Source organism: Gastrolobium bilobum, unplaced genomic scaffold (assembly GCF_033153095.1).
Source record: "Gastrolobium bilobum isolate Gb01-03AN ecotype WA unplaced genomic scaffold, APGP_CSIRO_Gbil_v1 utg27707, whole genome shotgun sequence".
Taxonomy (NCBI): Eukaryota; Viridiplantae; Streptophyta; class Magnoliopsida; order Fabales; family Fabaceae; genus Gastrolobium; species Gastrolobium bilobum.
Window position 1 is genome coordinate 5,035 of NW_026896559.1, and position 21,706 is coordinate 26,740.

General features: G+C 32.2%; 1 protein-coding gene across 1 annotated transcript; it reads right to left on the reverse strand.

Moving 5' to 3' along the window:
* Nucleotides 1-2,295: 2,295 nt before the first annotated feature.
* On the reverse strand, nucleotides 2,296-3,798 carry LOC133300547 (uncharacterized). The gene has a single exon (XM_061500107.1). The coding sequence runs from the start codon at nucleotides 3,796-3,798 to the stop codon at nucleotides 2,296-2,298; it is 1,503 nt and encodes a 500-aa protein (XP_061356091.1).
* Between the last annotated feature and the right edge of the window lie 17,908 nt (nucleotides 3,799-21,706).

Below are 21,706 nucleotides of genomic sequence, written 5' to 3' on the forward strand. Positions count from 1 at the left end.
ACATATGACTATTGGGTTAGTTTGCTTTGTTCAGGACACCTAAGGCCATCAGAAGGAACCACAAAATGAAGAGAGAGGAATGAGGGTTGCGCAGAAAGGAAAAACCTGCTGTAGTACAACAGCAGTCAAAGAAGGCAATGGGAAGCTGCCACGTCAGCCACAACAGAGAAGGTGGAGGTGCTACCTCTGCTACAGTACGGAAGCAAGGGAGCTGAGCAATCAAAAGCAGCCACGTCAGCTGCAGCAGAAGGAGTGGAGGTGCCTCCCTGAATCCGATACTCCTATTCACAAAGGGAGCCAAAAGCAAGGGGGACCACTTCCATTTAAGGCCAAGCTGGCAAGAAGCAAGGCTACGATTGGAGATGATTTAGACAAAGCATGACCCTTGATGAAAGGAACAATGGAGATCGAATGAAGAACCCTATAAAAGGAACAAGCAATCCTCACAAAGGGGATCATCAGCGCCCATCCTAAGACTCGTTATCTCTTTGTTTTCTTTTTGTAAAAATGCTCACTAGGAGCTAATTTCCTCTAAGTAGGTGAGGGTTCCATAGAAGTAATCCCTTTTGTCTTAGGATAACTTTGTAAGGAACACATATTTTATAAATGAATTTTGAGTTGCTCTTTGGTTTAATTTATTGATTTTGTGAAACCCTTTGGGCTGGCAACCTCATCCCGGGTCCACTCGGTTGATGAAACACTGACAAAGGCGTGTGGAGCATTCTAAAAATCCTGGGGTAGTTTAGCCTGAAGAAAGGAGGGAGAAACACCTGGAATGGGGAGCACTGCCATGTGAATCCATGCTCTTTTGAGAAGGCAACATGGTTTCCTTGCATATAACTCCAAGTACTATGGAGTAACGTGGAGAGTAGGGCCCTGCCCTCTGCTTACCTGTAGCAAAACAAGGGAAGGAGCAAAATCCACTTGTAAAATATGCTACCAAGCAGGGTTAACCAAAAGGATGAAAACATGGAACCCGTGACACCTACTTGACTTTTTCTAAAATTAATCTTAATTCAAACTTCTATCACAACCTTTCCCTCACGATAACTAAACTGTGTTTTACCAGCTGATGCTCTTACTTTCATTTCATTGACTGCTCTTGACGTTACTTAAATTGATGTTTTTTTTATTCGATGACCGTGCTAAGTCATTCACTGCGCTCATCTGGTTCAGAATGGTTAACATTGTTTAACTAGCTGCCCAGAGATTGCTCTATGTGAAGCTTAGCTGAGAATAGTACTTTCTTTTATTGCTCCATTTTACAAATTAAGTTTCCTTTAGCGTTTCTTACTTCACAACTGCTCCCTGAGGACGATAAATCTGGGGCTACAATACCCTATATTGCTTGACACGTACGCTTGCGTATAGTTGAAGAGGGTTGCTCTTAGTCAGAGTAGATTGTTCCTGTTGGCAATCCTGATTATTACTCTGCACTCTTGCTCTCAGAAAAGATATTCCCGAGCAGCTCTCGGTTCGACCAAGCAATGGTTTTAGAGGTTTAAAGGATCTTTCATGTAGCCCTAAGGATTCAAACTGTTTATCCCTAAAAAACCTTGTTGGTTTAGGTTCTAAAGCTAAGACAAGCTCACTTTCCTTTAGATTTTCAGCAATCTGTTCAATACTGCCAAATTCTGAATTGTTAAATTCATTATTCACAAGAGAATAGTCAGCAACAATATGATCTAAAACAGATATGGCAGAATAGTCATCAACATCTTCATCAATAAAAATCATTGCTTTTAACACATTAAATGTGATCTTTTCCTCATTGACCCTCATAGTTAATTCTCCCTTTTTAACATCAATTATGGCACCCCCTGTGGCTAAAAATGGCCTACCCACTATGATAGGCACATTCTCATCAACTTCACAATCTAAGATTATAAAATCAGCTGGAAAAATAAATCTGTCAACTTTAACTAAGATGTTCTCTATTTTTCCATCAGGGAATGCAAGAGTTCTATCAGCTAATTGGAGAGTAACTGTGTTGGAGAGGCTTTCACTCCAAGTGTTTTAAAGATAGAAGTTGGCATTAAGTTTATGCTAGAGCCTAAGTCACATAAGGCTCTACCAATGTATCTATCTCTTATTGTACATGGAATTGTAAAAGAACCTGGATCTTCCAATTTCGGAGCAATTTGTTGGAGACATAGCTGCTGCATTCCTTTGTTAATGCTACTGTTTCATACTCTTTAAGCCTCCTTTTCTTTGTGAGAATATCCTTCATGAAATTCACATAGCTCGTCATGTTTTGAAGTGCTTCCACAAAGGGTATATTAATTTGCAATTGCTTCAGAATGTCCAGGAATCGCTTAAAGTTCTGCTCTTGATGCTGTTTTTGGAGTCCTTTAGGAAAAGGAACTTGTTTTGCCTTAGAGGGTGGTTGAGAGGCTTCTTTATTCTGCACGAGCTTATCTGTTCCTTTGATCTTTGCTCTGCCCTTTCTAGTTCAGAAGCATTTTCTTCCCCATTATCATTTTCTTGAGGTATAGTTGCTATAGCAGTGTTGTCCACTTGCTTCTCTTCTTTCTCCATCAACTTCCTCAAGGTAGAAGGCCTTACAACAGGTTCTGGTTGATCCATTTCTCTGCCATTTCTCAGTTGGAGAGCTTTATATGTTTCTTTTCCATCTCTCCTTGGTAATTCTGTATCACTAGGGAGTGCTCCCAATGGTCTGCCACTGAGTGTTGCAGCAAGCTGACCTATTTGTGTCTCAATGCTTTTTAACATAGCACTATGACTTTGGAGTAGAGCTGCCTGATTTTGCACAGCATGATCATTCTTTGCAACATAGTCCTTCATCCACTGCTCAAGAGGTGGGTGAGCTTCTGCATTCCCTTGTTTATTCTGGTCTGCAGGAAAAGATTGGTTGAATCCAGGAGGAAATGTCATCTTTGATGGCTGAAATTGTTGTTGTCCTCCTTGGAAGCTCTGACTAGGTGCTTTATTTCCAGCATTGTAGTGGTATCCATGGCCTTGATTCTGGCCAAATTGGCCACCTTGATTTTGCCATCTGGGTTGGTTGTATTGGTTGCGGTTGTTGTAGCCACGATTGAATTCTCCCACATAAAGAACTGATGTGGGGTTGTTGGGGCATTCCTCAAATGCATGTGGCCCATAGCATAGGGAGCAGATAACTGCTGTAGCAGCTACTTGAGCAGGTGCTGGCTGCTTAGAGTCTACCACCACCTTGGTAAGATTCTTCACTGTGTTGTTTAGGGCAGCAAGTTCAGCTGCCATGAAGGTGGTTGTTGTCACTTCATGAAGGCCAGCAGCCCTTTTTGGCTGATCAACTCTATCAAGCGGCCATTGACAACTGTTTACACTGATTACCTCAAGAATATTGTAAGCATCAGTGTACTTTTTGAGCAGAAAAGCACCTCCAGCTGTGGAATCTAAATTGGATCTCCCTTGCAAACTCATACCTCTATAGAAAATTTGAATAATTGCCCAGTTAGGCAGTCTATGAGTTGGACACTTCCACAGCATCCTTTTGTATCTAGTCCAGGCTTCATGGAGAGACTCTTCAGCACACTGCCTGAAGCCAGTGATGTTGTCACGTAAATCACAAACCATCGTGGGAGGGAAGAACTTCATAAGAAAAGACTCTCCCAACTCTTTCCACGTAGTTATAGAATTAGATGGCATATTCTCTATCCAATCCTCTGCTGCTCCTCCCAGAGAGTAAGGAAAGAGTTTCATTCTCATGGCCTCATTGGAAACACCAGGAACAGAGAAGGTGTCTGAAATCTTCATGAACTTTGTGATGTGCCTATGTGGATCTTCATGAGGCATTCCATGATATTGGGTAATCGATTGAAGGAGTTGCATCATCCTTGGCTTCAAATCGAAATTTGCTTCTAATTTTGGTTGAACTAGCCTGGGATCACCCCATCGAGAGATGTAATTGCATACTCCATTACGGGTAGCTCTTCAATTACAGGATCATGGCATTTTCATTCCCATTTTCATTGTTCCCATGGATTGAGCTGTTGTCGTCTGCCATAGTTTAGTAATCAATCACTTCCTTTGTCAATCTGGTGTGGCAGAACGTTCAGAATTACTGTAACAGTGCTGTTTTTTTACGTTCAGAATTAGTAAACTGCAAGAATTAAAAAGAATTCAAAACTTGTCAAAAATTAAAAATGTAACAGATCACAAATTCAAGAAAATAAACCAAAGAACTTCAAAAAGAAACTAAATCATGCACCGCTCCCCGGAAACGGCGCCATTTTGTTGGTTGTAATTTTCAAAAGAAAGAGTTATCATTCTTTTGGAACGGGAAATTCAGTTTCCTTCGATTATTCTTTTTCAATGAAAACTGTATTTTCTGAATTGTAAACTATATTAAGAACAACAAGAACACGTTTATAAGAGTAAAAATGAATATTAAAAATTCCAGAATCCTGACTTCAATGACTTTTCCCTGAATATTGCATGTCTGCGTTTAACTGTTGTAGCACCTAAAATTGATGGAATCTGACTTTTTGTAGAACCCCACTAAACTTTCCCAAATTCAGTTTGTGAAATGATTCACATTAATCCCTTAATCTTGAATCATTTTACTGATGACTTGTAATCTAATTCTTTCCTAGATTATTCCTAATCTTGAAAACTTGAATTAATGAAAAGCATAAACTCAAATTTCCCAATATAAGTTCATGTAAGAATCTTTAAGCCCATTCCCATGGAACTTAAACCAAAAAATATTCACTACTCAAACATCAAGAACATGCACAACAATTCAGATTATTAATGGGTACTCATCATCTCCATCAGAATTCCAGAAAAGATTTAGCAATGCATGTTGAAAAATAAAGCAAAAATGAAATCTGAATTAACAGTAAACATGATTTTTATTCTCAAAGGAAAGAAATAGTAAAAGTAGAAGTAACAGACCGATAAGGTTCTTCACCAATTCAAAATGTAGAATTCTATGAAAAGCTTAAGAACAGAGAAATAAAACAACGAGTTGCACTGAAAGTTGGTCTTCTTGAATCCCTTCAAGAGTGGTGTTCTTCCTTGTGCATTCATCTCCAAGAAAACTAAGAAACTAAGCGCTCAAAATGAAAATCTCATTACAACTAAAAACTGAGTTCTCTTAAAACGAAACTTTCAACTCTAAAATATGCGTTTTTCCCTCTTTATTAAAAGAGACTTATGACTTTTCTTCAACTAGAGCTTCAACATATGCTGTCCCTTAGATCCAACGGGTGCTATTTTTCCATCTCATCTCATCTTCCTTCTTTTCTTGCCAAGTGTCCTTTTCTGTGGTAAAAAGGAGAAAAATATTAGTGAAAAGTTAAAATTCCTTTTTCTACCATTTTTTTTACCACTCGGGCTTACTTCATTAATTTCGGCCCACTTTTACCTGCACTTAGACAAAAAAACTATAGGAAATTTACTACTAAACTAAGTAGAAATTAAGACTAACAGATATGCTCCACATCAGACTAATCGCGAAGCGATTAACCAATTGGAATATTTCTGAAAAAAAAAAGACATTAAAACCATTTTACTTAGTTTTGAAGCAGTTAAATAATAAGAAAGCGTAACTCAATTGATTTTTATTTATCTTGTCCTTCCCTTTGGGACAACAATGGGGCATATGACGTAGAGCCTCTAACTGGAGTGGCAGCTTGTACAAATCAAAAATAAAAGTAATATCTTTCTCAAGGGTTAGATACGGTAAAATATGAAATGGGGATCAGCTTAGATATTAGTTGGGCATGTGCAAGTTGCAACCCACATGCAAACCATTGAGGAAAAACAGAAAAAATGGTGGTAGCTAGCTATCTCTTCTAGTATTGACGTATCTGCATCCTTGAATTATAGCAAGTTCAAAGAAGGAGCAGTTTATATGATTGTGGTTTATGCAATTTTGAGTCTTTTAGATATAGGTAAGTGAACTAAGTTATATCTAGCACATTGAATGTATTTTGGAGCATTGCTATTTGCAAGATACAACATACAAAAGAAGGACCAAAGGTTGGTTGCACATCAATTGCGGAGCACATGTTCCAGCATGTGGTCCACTTGGGGGACCAAACTTATTTGAAACATGGTTCATGTCATGGCTGCAAAATATGCCTTACAACTTTTGGGTTTAGATTGGAGAGCAATGAGGAATTCAATAGCTTAAAAATTATAGTTTCTTTACCATGTGACAGTAGCTTTGCGTTCACATTGTTCATTTATTATGTAGCTTGTTTTGAAGACCTCTTAACATATTAAAATATGAGAAACAAGATCTATCTTGATGTTGGAATTAGATTAATTCTTTTTTAAAACATATTCCACATATGTTGTTGGTGCTTAATCGAAGGGAAAACGCAACAAATTAAGTATGGATTGGAAGGGCCTTTAATTTATAAATCAGTTTCTGTTTCTATTCCTAAACGTATAGCCATTCACTTGCGTGTAGAAGCAATTGCGGACCCAATAATTTTTATAATAGGGGGCAAAAATAAAACTGTAAAATTATAAGTATTATTAAGATTAATATGAGATACTAACTGTTATAAATATTTTTTAAGGAGGAGCTAACTATTAATACTAATAGCCTATTCTTATGAACCTGACAAAGACATATATTCTAGAAGGTCCAATAAAGGACAACACAAACAGGAAATGAATCTTTTATTAATGACGATCTTATCCAGACAGCTAAGCAGTTGGACTTGGGCCCCCAATATTCCTAAGAGCCCAGGAGTACACTCTTGCTAGGTAACCCACGCCTTGACTATGTCGTTTATAATATTGTGCACAGTAATCCGCTGATCTCTAGGGTACCTCTCCTATAGGTACCTGAGAGAGGACAAACAAATCCTATATTAACATACGAATATATAATTGTACATATCGATCTATCAGATCGTAACACCTATTATTATTAAAAAATATTATTTTATAAATAAAAAAATAAAATAAAAAATAAAATTCAGTCCGCCCCTGGTTACAAGGTGTGATTATGGAACAATGTCTTCTTTTTATAGAAAATATCAACTTTAGTACGTGAATCATAAACCAAATAAAACAAGCGTTAGTATCATTGTAAATAATCCATTTCAGTTTTCATACAATAGCTTTACATGACAAATTATTACAAAAAAATAGGCATTTTGCGGCGGTTCATTTTTGGTATACGCGACGGTTATAACCGTCGCTAAATGCATTTTTGCAATTAGGGGCGGTTGTAACCGTCGCGTATACCAAAAATGAACCGCCGCTAAATGCCTGCTTTTTTGTAGAATGTGGGATGGATACCCAACATATCATTAGCACCCAATCTCTTATTTAACCAAGATATAATTAGAACATATAAAATGGGAAAGAATAAGACAATATAATATATATGTGTGTATGTATGAGAAAAACATTTCTCCAACAATTTGAGATAAGTTTATCTCCGGCTATCCCAAAACTACGTCGTTTTATTTATTTATTTCCTTATATTAATTGATTCACCTTTGAATGGTTAAGATTTCGTTTTTCTCTCTCTTCCTTTATCACCATTGATCCATCTTTGTACGGTTAATATTTAGTAGCCGGAGATAAAATTATCTCCGACAGCTTGAGAAATGATATATATATATATATATATATATATATATATATATATATATATATATATATATATATATATATATATAACGGGTATATCATTTATCCTGCCACAAATAAAGTTATTTTTACGTTGTTTTGAGAGTTAAGAGAATTAATGAAGAGTATTTTGATAAAATTCATATAACAAAGAAACAAAAAATTCCTAAAATATTCCTCATTAATGTTCTCAATCCCAAAACACTATAGTTTTGGGATTGCTAGAAATAATTTTATTTCCGAAGAAACATTTTTTACATATATAAAACAATAGAAGGTATATACAAAAATAATAGTAGGTAGAATGTAACAATACTTGGAGTTCTATGGCTTAATATGTTTCTACATGGAGTTTTTGCGTCCACTCATTCTTGCTAGTACATTTGTCTAATTATGTTAATATTGTTATCGTTATTTTCTTTGATTAAATTTTCTTTTAATTAAAAGGGAAGTTAATTAAGTCTTGATGATTTGTTGACCTTTCATCTTTCGTTTAGGGTCATTTTAACTTTGACAACTTAATAATTTAATCTTAATTAAATTTATCATAAATTTCTACTAATTAAAAATACAAATATTAAAAACTTAATTTAAGAGGTGACTTAGCACTAACCATTGTTGACCTCGAGTCTTTAGAATATGATCATTTTAGTTGTGACAAACTCATGATGGAAAATTCATTTAAATACATTTTGTAGTAATTAAAAATAACAATATTAACATTTAAATACATTTTTAGTGTATATTTGTGAAGTACTCTTATTTTTATCTTCTCTTTTCCTTATAAGTAGAAGCTTAATTAGCCAAATATGTTTTTAGATGTAATCTTAGGGTTTATCATTTCTCTTATCAAAGGAGATAAAATTATCTTCAACAACCTCAAAACTACGTTCTTTTAAGGATTGAGAGAATTAATGAAGAGTGTTTTGGTAAAATTCATAAAACAAATTTTTTTTTCTAAAATATCCTTCAATAATTCTCTCAATCCCCAAAGCGATGTAGTTTTTGAGTTGTTGGGAATAACTTGATCTCCTGTGTCACAGGATAAACATTTTTCCCAATATTTTATTATAAAAAGATCTTTTTACTATAATGAATAAGACAAACAAAAGCTAAAAACTTTCAAGAGAAGTTTTTTTCAAGATATATACTAGCTTTTTAGATTTCTAAAATTTATTTTCAATTTCACCCTTAATCTAAATTTATATTTATCAATTTTATTCTTTAACCTAATAACAAATTATTTCATTTGTTCTCTGCAAAACTCTCAAAATAATTTTGTATAATGAGGAATGATTCTTTTACAAATTTTTTTATAAATTTTTGCAAATTACACTATGTACTCCCGAAAGTACATAGTGTAACCTAGTGTACTTCCGGGAGTACCTAGTATAATTTGTAAACAAAAAATTTATAAATATAACCATTCTCTTGTATAATTATCAAACAGCTTGTAACTTTAATTTTTAAGTTCTTTTCTAACTTTAACTTAAAAATAGTTTTTATCTTTAAAAAAATATGTCAAACACCTCATTTTTTGTTTACAGTCATTTTAGGTGTTACAACTTAATGATTCAAGCTTGTTTAAATTTGTCATAAATTATGTATTAATATAATGGGTTCGCTTTTTCTGCAGTTACTGCAGATAATTTATCTGCAGCAAGTCCAATACGACGTTGTTTTGGAGTGAAAATCATGATGTTTTTGTAATTTTAATTTATTTCAGGGTTATTATAGTCTTTATAATTATAATTTGTTAATATTTCAATCCCAAAACGACATCATTTTTGGGGTAAATGCAAATAACTTGTCTGCAGAAATATTTTTCTGTAATATAATAAAGTTAAAATCAATTTATTGTTTACCCAAAAAAATTCAATTTATTTACAAAGGGGCGATTCAGCCACGATGGCTTGTTGATCCTGTAATTTTTGTTAAAAGTCATTTTACAATAATAGCTTAATGATCCTAAACATAATTAAGTTTGTTATTAATTATGACTTTGTTGAACTTGTTGTTGAAAAACTTGGTGAATGACTTGTTAAACTTTTTCACGAACATTGTCATTTCATCGTCTTCACCGGTGCTTGATTCACTTGATGAAGTATCAGTAATTTTCTTACTTTGCTTGCTTTCTTTGTTTTCCTTTGAATGAGATGATGAAGCTTTGAGAGCTAATCCCTTTTGTTTCTTCTTGTTAAGCTCACGATTAGCCCTTCTGTTTAGCTCTAACTCGTACTCTTGAAGCTTTCCAAATAAAGTGGCAATGGACATTGTAGAGAGATCTTTAGCTTCATAGATAGCCGAAGCCTTTGCATCTCATTCCTTGGTAAGACATCTCAGAATTTTGTTAACTAACAGTTCATCATCATGAGAAATATTTAAAGCATTCATTGATGTAACTATATATATGAAACATTTTTGCATGTCAAATATAGACTCACCCTCATGCATCTCAAAGAGCTCAAACTCTCTAGATAATGCATTTTGTTTAGAACGTTTTACTTCACTAGTACCTTCATGGGTTGTTTCTAAAATGAGCCACATCTCACGTGCGGTCTTACATGAAGATACCCGATAGTATTCGTCATTACCAAATGCATTAACTATCAAGTTTTTTACTTTTGAGTTGTATTGGGCTCTCTCTAATTCTTCTCTAGTGAAATTTATGTGTTTTTTAGTTACAGTTCTTCCATTGTCATCTAGTGTGGTTGGAGGCTGATATCCTTCCTCAACATTATACCAAATTTTAAGATCTACTGACTCAAGAAAAATCTGCATCCAAGTTTTCCAATAGGGATAATCAATTTCATTGAAAAACGGAGGATGGTTGGTAGAACCACCCTCAAGAGGAATATCCTGATGGAAAGAAGCCATAAGATCTTTAACTCTTTGGCAATGGCCAATCACTTAGAGCACGAAGCTCTGATACCACTTGTTGGGCAAGAGGCTTCTTTAATAAGGATGCGGATAAACACCTAGAGGGGAGTGAATAGGTGTTCAAGGATTTAAAAAAAAATATTTATGTCAAGTGAATTTAATATTTGATAAATGTAGAATTAGAATCAAGAGAAGCAAACCAAATTAGCTAGATTTTTATCTTCAATTTTAATAGAATGCAACTGGTCCCTACATGCCCTAATGTACTAGAATGAAGTAAGAGAATAGAATATCGTACCTTGCACCGTGCAACTTCCGTGCGTAGTTAAAAAGTCAAGTATATTAATACAAACTATTTATCCAACACATTTTTTTTTATTTGTGCAGCAGAAATACGCAGATGCAGATTAAAAATAATAATTTTTTTTTAAAAAAAAAAACTTGAAATTGGGCTTAGAAATAAATTTTTATAAAAGCCAAAAAAATGACAGAATATTCAAGCTCTATCAAGACAAGAGTAACCTGTATTAAGAAATAAATCTTGGTATATCTTAAGCTAAAAAAAATTAAAATCACTAACTGAACAATATAACAGAATTATGATATTAATACAATTTAAATCCAAATATCAGAACACAAAAAAAATTTAAGCTAATTAAATGAAAATAGTGTGCAACAAAAATAATAACAGCAGTGATATATTTATTTTTCTGTCAGTATTTACAAAAGTCAAACAATACTATCAACTCCAAGAACTAAATTTAGATGCAATAAGCCAAATCAAGATTAATACAGTTAAGAGCTAATTTTATTACTGCACAAAAAAAATTAAAGAGTTGATTAGTTTAACAAATATACAGTAAAACTGCAGAAATTGAAAGAGCATAGAAAGGAGAACAACACACCAGAAAATTATCCTAGTTCACACCCACTAGGCCTTAATTGGGTGCTACCTCCAGACTGAAGGCAGGTCTAAGTTTTATTAAAATTCACAGACTTGTTTTACGAGCACTTCAATACACAAACAATTCTAATAAAACTATAGCAAACAAAAAAATTTCTTTAACACCCTTGGTTCAACAACCAAGAATTTTCTAGCTTAAGCTATGAGATCTTGACACTCAAGCTAAGCACAGAGGACTTGGACAAAGATCTCCTTATCATTTCCAATCCACTTTAGACCACTCACTCCTTGAGTGTCTCCACTGCTTCAAGCCTCGAGTTCAACTCAAGCTAAGCTACCTTGCTCAAACCCTCTTGGTTCAAGACTTTCCACTGGGGCAAATCTTTAATTCACACAACCAACAACAAAACAATCGATACAATATTCAGCAATAGAATTTCAAAATCAAAAGCAAAAAGATTAAAGAAAGATTGCACCTGAGACTAATTCACTTTTTACAGAAATCCTAGCTCTCCATTTCTGCCAAGAAAAATATGATTTCAAGCTCCACAAAAATGAATGAGTGATGCAACGACGTTTATTCTCCAATTATGGTAGATAACCCAAGAATATACTCTCAGTGACTTTTTGACAAACAAATTGTGGGTAGTGTTCTTTCAATTCAAACAAAAAAAGAATCACCAGATTTTACCCACATCCAATAATACTCACTGTTGAAAGCTTTTCTCACACAAGAAGATAACCCAACCAAAGATGAAATCCACTATTTCAGGATCTCTTTTTCCTATTCAAAGATTAGCCTTTTGTCTCTGTGTTCTCACATCGAGAATTCTTTGCAGATGAAGAGATGTCAAGGGGGCTTCTGACTTCCCAAACAGAGCTTTCTACATCTATATATAAATGCTGGTTTATCAAGAATACGCAAGAAAAGCATTTCGAATTGTTGATTCATCGCCAGAGATGACTTAAAACCAATAGTTCATTATCTAATGGATTTAAGATTGGGCGAACTCGAAGAACCAATTGATGAGGCAGATTTGAGATTTTTCTTTCAAATCAAAAATTGAAGACAACGTTCAGCTCAGTATGGCAGATTTTTCTTTCAGAAATTTTCGCTCACAATATCAGAAGAAGATTGAATGAAGGAAGTTTGACTCTATCTTGCTTTTGTAAATTTGCTCTCTTTTTCAGAATGTGTAGATAGTGTGTATGATTAAAAAAAAGAGAACAAAAATTTTATTTTATGCAAATGAATGCTAGGAGCAAGAAATCACACTATCAGGCAGAATGAAGTTACAAGGTTTCTAACCTATGCACTAGTATTCCACACATCATATTCTTCAATGTCTTCCAAGCTTCAATATGATCTCCTTAGCTTTGACATCATCAAAGGAGGTCCTCCAGACGTTAATGATGTTTCTACAGTGAATGTAGATAAGTTATCTATGTTTACTCACAAAATGATGTCATTTTGGGTTACATAAATAAAAAATTATAAAAAAAAGACTATTATAACCCTGAAATAAATTATAATTACAAAAATACTTTGTTCTCCCCCTCAAAACGATATCATTTTTGACTCAATGTAGATAAGTTATCTACATTAACGGTATAAAAAGTAAATCCATTAATTATATATTAATATAATAATATTGAAATTAATTTATTTACAAAGGGAAAATTAATGGTGACAGCTTGCTAACTTTATAATTTTTATTAAAATCATTTTAGTTGTGAAAACGTAATGATTCAAAGTTTATTTAAATTTATTGTAAATTTTATGTTAACACAATATCAATAAAATTAATTATTTACGAAGGGATAATTTAAGGGTGATGGTTTACTAAACCCATAATTTTTGTTTGGATCATTTAATGATGCAAAATTCATTTAAATTCATCATAAATTTCTAGTCTGAAGATTGTTGTGAAGATTTTGAATTTTCTTCAATGGGAACAAGATTTTTCTCTTCAAAACATGCTTGTATAGTGTACTGCCTTCAAGTATTATACATCGGAATCAGAAATTACTCAACAAATGTCCACTCATTTTATAGGTTAGGTTGCGGGAACGAGGAAGCACAAGCTGCATTGGAGTTTGTATAGTCCAGACCTATTGGAGCCATTGTGTTTCTGTTGAAAAAATAAGTGAGAAACGAAAATGAATTGGTTAAAGTGGTTTATATTTGATTCCATTTAAGAAAGGTTTTTGATTTAAATTATTGTTCCATCATGATATGAATGTTCTCAACTCGAATAGAATTACCTTCCTTGAAGGATATATGATTTTTATATATAAAAAAAAAATAAAAAACCGGACTTTTTTGTGAATAGGTGAGTGTTGATGAAACTTTTTTTCTATTTATTCTTTGGTTACTACATTTTTTTATTACATCTAACTACCAAATACTAACCGTTGATTTTCGTCAATCTAACAGTTATAATTTATTGGGTCACACTAATTAATTAATTATTAATTCTTAATAAATTATAACCATTAAATTGACAAAAATCAACGGTTAAAATTTGTAGTAAGAAAAAAAAAAGTAATAAGTTTAACCTCTCCCTTATTCTTAATAGCAAGAATTATTTTACTTTTTTTAAATTACAATAATTTACCTTTTTACTCTCCATTATTTTCTGTATTTTTGGGTTCCCTTTATCTGCTTTTTTTTTTATGTTCAATCTTTTAATTATTACCAGATCAAGGGCATTGAAATTTCAACAATAAATGCATGTGTTGTGTATGAGACAACCGTTGGTGAGTGTTATGCCATTATATACAATGGGAGAACAAAAAAACAATTGTGGGGTGGATGGCGAAATTATCACATATATTTTTCTTTGAAGCTATAGCTGTTTATATGATGAGTTAAAAAATTGAAATAATGCTTAAAACTAAATATTAATATAAATATTGAGAGTATACACTCGTTAATTATATGATAAAATTAAAATAATACTTAAATTTAAAGAACTTTTATATTCGAAGGGCAAAATTGCCTCACTAGGGGTAGCTCCTCCCTTACTTCACCCAATACAAATGATACGATCCTGGGACAAGGAAGAGGAGGATAGGACGACAAAGATGGAGGAGAGGAGAAGAGGTAGAAATGAACGAACCCGGTGGCAAAGAAGTTATGAGAAGAGGGACTAGAGTCAAGATGAGGGCTCTTAGGTGTTAATTTTTGAGAAATGTAAATTTGGTAATTTGCCTTGCGCTAAGTCGCTAACAATCACAAATGTAGTATATGAATCAAAAATTAGGATTGTTCCACCAAGAACGATTGTTTTAATTTCATTTTTATATTATATCTTTGTTTCTTGAAATTGAATGTAATTGACTCTTCAAATGAAATTGCAATCTCTAAAATTGTAAACTAAATCAAGAATACTCAAATCACGTTAAACAATTAAGAATCAAGAATTAAGCTCTAGAATTCTGAATTAGATTACTTTCCCTGAAATTTTGCATTCATGCATTTTAACTGTTGTAACACATACTTGATGAAAACTGAGTGTTGTAGCTATTAACTGAATTTGCCAAACCCAGTGTAAAAATGACTCAAATCAGTCCCCTAATCTTGAATCAATTTGAATATCTCAATTTCTCAACTTCCACTTCAGATTATTCTTAATCTTAAAGTCTTCAATTAATAAAAATCACAAACTTAAATTTTTCATAAATTTTCCAATAAAAGTTCATGAAGAATGAGTTCAAAATCCACTCCCATGAAACTCAAACAAGAAAGTTTCACTAATTAAACATCAAGAACATGCACAACAGGTTAAATTATTAAATGAGTACTCATTTTTTGTTGGAATTTATATATAAATTGTGTAAACAATCTATTGGTTATGAATAAGAAGTTTGGTAGTGAAAATGTGTGTCTATTCGTCGACAAACAAATGTATCTTTTCATCCTAAAGGATGTGTTGTTTCATCCTAACGGACGTGTTGTTTCATCCTAACAAACGTGTTGATTCATCCTTGAATGAGTGTCTTTTCGTGTCCAACGAATGTGTTGTTTCGTCGTCGAATAGGTACCTTTTGAAAAGTGACCTTACGTTTTCTATATATAGACCCTGACCCCTTCAGAAAAGAGAATCCGATTTTTTGCACTGAAACTTTGTCGGGATTTTTCTTCCTTCTGGTTTGCATATTTCTGTTCATCCTCTGGTGTAATCCCTCTGGCATATTGTTGTGTTCGTTTGGGCTTTTCACTGGCAGTGACACCACTCTTCAGACGAAATATGTTCTATCCTGGGAGACAAGTGTCCATCAACCTTTGGCATCAATGAGGGGGCAAATTGTCTTAAGGAGACACGTTCTGTGGGCTCGGATTTTATTCCTCTAATTCTGCATATTTCATTCCTCTGATTCTGTCTATTTCATTATTTGATATCAAGTAAGTCTGTTTTGAAATTTTATAATTGCACAGTGATAATTCTCATCATTTATCTCTTCTGCTTTATACATGGGTTCAAACCTCTTAGTGATTTAATATCACCCACTTTCTTAAATAACATTTCAAAAATCTGGTCTTCTTGAATCCCTGCAAGAGTGACTTCCTTCCTTGTGCTTGCGTCTCAAAAGAAAATTACAAAACTAAAGATTCAGACTTGAAAGAAAACTAGAGAGCTGAACTACTTAAAATTGAAAAACGAAAATCTCTAAGTGTCCCTCCACAGTTATGAGACTCTGAATTGAATAAATCCTAAGTATTGCTGTCCATTGCTACTTTTGCTCATCCAATGGTTCTCATTCTGCCAGCTCAACTCCTTCATCTCTACTATCCTATCCTGCGATTTAATGGCAGAAGAAAATATCAAAATATTTACAAATCTGCCATTATCAGTCCAATTACCATAGTGGGCTCATTCTTTGCAAATTGGGCAATTTTTACCTGCAAAATCAAATTACTTATAGTCCATTTACTATGACAAATACATTGTAATTTAATAAAATTCGGAGCTAACAAGGGCCAAGTGGAATAAAGATTACCTGATGGGAACACATGAGGGGTAAATGCGGGAGGCCCAAATGTTATTCTGCTTGTAGTGGGCCGAGATTATTATGAGCCCATCGTTGTTTGTTTGTCTCTTTTCTTTAATTAGGGGTCATGGCCGTTGTGAGGAGTTAGCTAAGAACTTGTAACTTTCTCTTCTTTCCTTGAATTTTCTAGAGTTGCCAGCAACCTCAAATTGTCATTGGTAATCAAATAATATACAGTTGCATTGATATTTTCATTTGCTGTTCAGTACCTATCAACTAGTTATGTGGATTTTGTTCTTCAAGTATAAGATTGAGGGGATTTCCAAAGAACTACTCGTCTGGACAAGAAAAAGAAAACAATCAAATAGTACTTACTCATCTAGACATTAGCACCGTCTATATATGCCACAGGAGTCCAAATATATAATAGAATAGAATTATCTCTCCATCATCCTCTTCGGGGTCGCAATGACTCCATATCATCACATCATCTGAACTCAATAATTTCAGTTACCTTGAATTGGTTGCCAATACAATAGATGTCATGTAGGGCATTCTCAACATCTTCTTTCAAATTTTTAATTGTTGCCCACCTGGGGATCGTGATAATTTCACTTGACCCTTTCAATACATCATTGTTTTTGATAAAATTTAGTTGCATCTTGTATATGAATATTAATATCTTTTATTTGATATACAAAAGTGTAATTCTTTTGATATATTTAATATTCAATTTGTTTTTCATGGGCTTACAACCTATCTTGTGGTATATCATTAATAAATAAATTATATATATATATATATATATATATATATATATATATATATATATATATTACATTTAATGTACCAGTAGTGGCGAATCTAAGATTTTTTATTATTAAGACTAATAGGAGATACTAATTATTATAAAAAAATTTGAGGGAGAGACTAATTATTAGTACTAATAGCCTACTATTACTAAAAATATTATTTTACACATAAAAAAAATTAAAATTTAAGGATGAACGGCTGCCAATGCTCACCCCTCTCTCGATCCGCCCTTATGAAAGACAGACTCTTGCAAGCAGGCCTTCCATAACATATTAGAATTATTTCCTTGAAAAATTATAAAGCAAAAATTGATTTAATTTTGAATTTTATATCACTTATTGGACATGTTATGATTTGATTTGAGAGTCAACTATAATAAAACCATTTTTATGTCTTCACTCAATAATTTAAACTTTGGAAAAAAATTGATAAGTGATCTAAAATTCAATCCTTACCACCTTATTTTTTTAATAAAAAGAAAAACAGTTGAATTTAAGCACAAGGTAATTAAAATAAAAAAAAGATCCATGCATTACCCATGCTTCAAAGTCCAAAAAATTCGCCCATGACAGAACTTGTTAAGAAATATAATAAATTGCTTCAAAGTCCAAAGGGTTCTCGGGATGTGAGGTGTGTTAAAAAATAGGGAAAAGTTCACCAATGTCCCTATGGTTTACTCCAGAATCACTTATGCCCCTGTGGTTTTTTTTCGATCACATATGCTCCTGTGCTTTGTAAAAACTAAGAAACCACAAGGGCATATGTGATAAAAATATACCCTTTTACAAACCACAGGAGCATATCTGATAAGAAAAAAATCACAAGGACATAAGTGATTCTGGAGTAAACCACAGGAGCGGTGAACTTTTCCCTAAAAAATATATTGGTAGTGTGACAATTACTTCTAACGTGTTAAAAAATTATTTAAACAAAATTTGTGTTGGAAAAAATTAAGGGAGGGTTTTGAATTTATTTTTTATGTAAAATTCTGGGTATAATATTTCCTTTTTTACAATAAAAATAGTTTTTTCTGTCACACCATAATTATTTAAAGGTGCATGCATTAAATTGATCATTAGTTTTTTTTTGGGTACCTAATTGATCATTAGTTTTATTATTTGAGTTGGTGGTTTTGTCGACTTTTTTGACCCTTTTGCCCTTCATCAATTAAAAAATAATCATTTTGCCACTCACTCAAAATATTTCACCCATATGTCCCTGTTTAATCAATTAAACCACGGGCTCAATCGATTAAATAGTGAAAGTATGCAAAGAACGTATGTAAGTGCAAAAAAGGAATATGTAAGTACAATGACAATGATTTCACAAGATTAAGGTTCTAGAGATGGTGAAATGAAATAACCTCTTGATGGATTGGATTAGAGATGAGAAACGAAAGAGATTTATGTGTACAAAACAGTTATACGTAAAATGAGATTGAGACATGTAGATATAAGGTTTCTGCCATTATTTAATTGATTAAGCTACAATGCTTAATCGATTAAATAACGGGTTCCACGTTTTCTGTGTATTTTTACTGTTTAACCGATTAAGCCCACAGTTTAATCGATTAAACAGGGGAAGATGGGTGGAATATTTTGGGTGAGAGATAAAATGATTATTTTTTAATTGATGAATGGCAAAAGGATCAAAAAGTCTGGCTATGTCCATATTATATAAAAGTAAAGTTATTAACAAAATAAACTTAACTTATTTTATTGCTCTTTAAAAATTTAAAAAATTGAAAAATTTAAATAATACTTTTTGTATTGAATTTTAAATACATGAATTGATTTTTGACTCTAGTCAAACTAAATTATTTTGAATACAAAAATAAAAAAGGGTTTTTATTATTACCGATTTACCACTACCAAATAACAAGTAGATAATTACTTTACCAAAAAAGAGAGAGAGTAGATAATTGAAACATTAGGGTTTCTTTTCTAGTATAATGGAAAGGAAAAGAAAACAATGCAATAAGAAAAAGAAAGAAAGAGAGGAAGCAATGGAAGAATTAGTAAACATTTTGGACGTATAGTCCAATAAACAAGAAGAAAATTGCATACAAATAAATTTAAATTACTTTATTATCTATAGTCTAATAAAATAAATAAGTGTTTTTTTCCCCTTCCTAACCCCTTCTAAAAGGGAAAGAGAGATTAACGTTCACTAAAAAAATAAAAAATACAAGTGGATAACGTACTGTATAAAATACACAAGTTGTAATGGGTTGATAATAAATGGGACGAATCGGGTTTAGGGATGTGTATCGTAGTGCAAATAAGAGAAAATAAACTGCACCTCAGTGTATGGTTCAGTTTCGTTCAATTTTTTTACCCAACCGAATTGAATTGGAAAAATAATTCAGTTCTTAGAATTTTGAATTGACTCATAAGAAGTTTGTTTCCAAATAAAAATTATAAAAAGATTAAAGGAAAAAATAAAAAAATTATAAATTATATATAAATGATAGTGAAAATTAAAAAATTTAAAGATAAAAAATATAAAGAAATAAAAAATATTAAGAAATAAAAATATATAAGAGAAAAAATAAAGAAATAAAGAAAAAAAAGGAAAAAAAGACGGTAAACAAATAAATAAGAGAACAAAAATAGAGAGAAAAAAATTGGTTCGATTCATAAACTAGTTTTTAGTTCGAGAACTAGTTTTTAAAAACAGTTCAGTTTAAAGAACTAATTTTCAAAAAATATTTTTTTTTTAAGTATAATATTTTTTGTGATTCTTTTGCTCACCCTTAAAATCGGGTTTTTAACTAGTTATGAAATCGTATGAAAAGAATGGAGATATTGAGGAAAATAAAAATAAATAATACCACAAATTTAAAAAAACATTAATAATTAAAAATAAAAATAAAATAAAGTAAAAAATAAGAGAAAAATTACATAAGAGAAAAAATAAAAATAAAAATAAAAAAATAAAGAAATAAAGTATAAAATTATCATAAAAGAAGGAGAAAAATAAATAAGGAAGAAAAATATATATAAAAAATAAGAGAAGGAAAAAAAAACAATTCGGTTCATGATTTTTTAAACCAGTTCGGTTCATAAACCAATTTAGTTCTTAAAATAATTTTTCAAAAACAATTCAATTTAAGAACTAATATTTAAAAATCAGTTCAATTCAAGAATTAATTTTTAAAAATTAATTAATCTTTAAGTATGATTCAGTTCAATTACAGTTTAGTTTAATTTTTTTGATTTTTTTTACACAATCATAATCGGATTTCTTGCATTTTGAATGGGCCACGAATGTCAACCCAAACCAAGTCCGCGCTAGTTTATGGGTTAGCCTAGCGATCTGTTCTTTTTTTTTTTTTTTTGTCTTAATGAAAGATTTTTTTTTCTTGTTCTTTCAAATAAATTATTTATAGTTTTGGACTGTATTTGAACATATGAATTACTAGAATCATTTGGACTTAAATTTCTTAAAAAAATCTTACATAAGAGAGCTAGTAAAAAAAGAAGGTTATGATGGTATTTTCTAAAAAAGATAAATTTTTAACAGGTTGGCCTGTAACTTTGTGAGTTAAGATCCATTGAACCAAATAAAGGAAAAGGTCAATGATGGTAGTTCATTTGATGCATGAGAGTTGAGTAGATAGGGATGAGAGTATATGTTCGGTCCTTCCCAATATTATCTTTTAGAAGAGTTTAAAACCTTAATTTTAGTTACACTCCAAACAGAAAATAAAAATAAAGAAAAAGGGCAAGCCAGGTTAGCTTTTTCTGGCTGGACCATGGACCACAGGCCTCTACATAGGCAGGGAACAAAAAGAGTCCATGGAAGGGAACAAAAAGAAAGTCACATAAAGCTTGTTCTTTCCCTAATTTTTTTTTGGAAAAAGTGTGTATCATTTTAAAAGATATAAAGTTGTGTCATTTTAAGTGAGAGAAAGAGATAGATAAAGGAGAAGAGAGAGTGGACAAACAAATATAAATGTGTGGGTCCCACCTCTTTGTGAGAGTGAAAGAATATAAGTTGTGTCATTTAAAAGGACAAACAATAATCCTCCCATACCACCTTTGGGAGGAGTTTAAAGCCTTAATCTTGGACCCGCCCCGAATCGGATTAGTTGCGAAGCGATGAACCGATTGGAATATTTCCAAAAAAAAAAGACAAGAAATATATATATTTTTTTATTTATCCCGGAAAATGAAGAAGTTGAGCTATACAATACAGGCTTCTTATATCAATAACAGCCCATATTTTTCAATACCCTCATGGGCCTATTTATTGGGAAGTGACCTTATTCTTTTGCAGTTCTAGTACTAATGTTCAGGTTGTACCAAGAAATGGAAGCATAGTGCATAGGCCCATGTGATCCCTCTCTAAACTTCAATACTTTTTAGTAGTATTATATATATAAAATAATTTTTTTAATAAAAATAGATGATTAGTCCTAATAGTTAATCCCTCTTTAGAAAATATTTGTAACAATTGGCCCTTTTTAATAATATTAATAACATTTGTAACTTTAATATTTATTTT

Coding starts and splice junctions, on each gene's coding strand:
- LOC133300547 (XM_061500107.1), bottom strand. CDS start 3,798: ATGCCTCATGAAGATCCACATAGGCACATCACAAAGTTCATGAAGATT.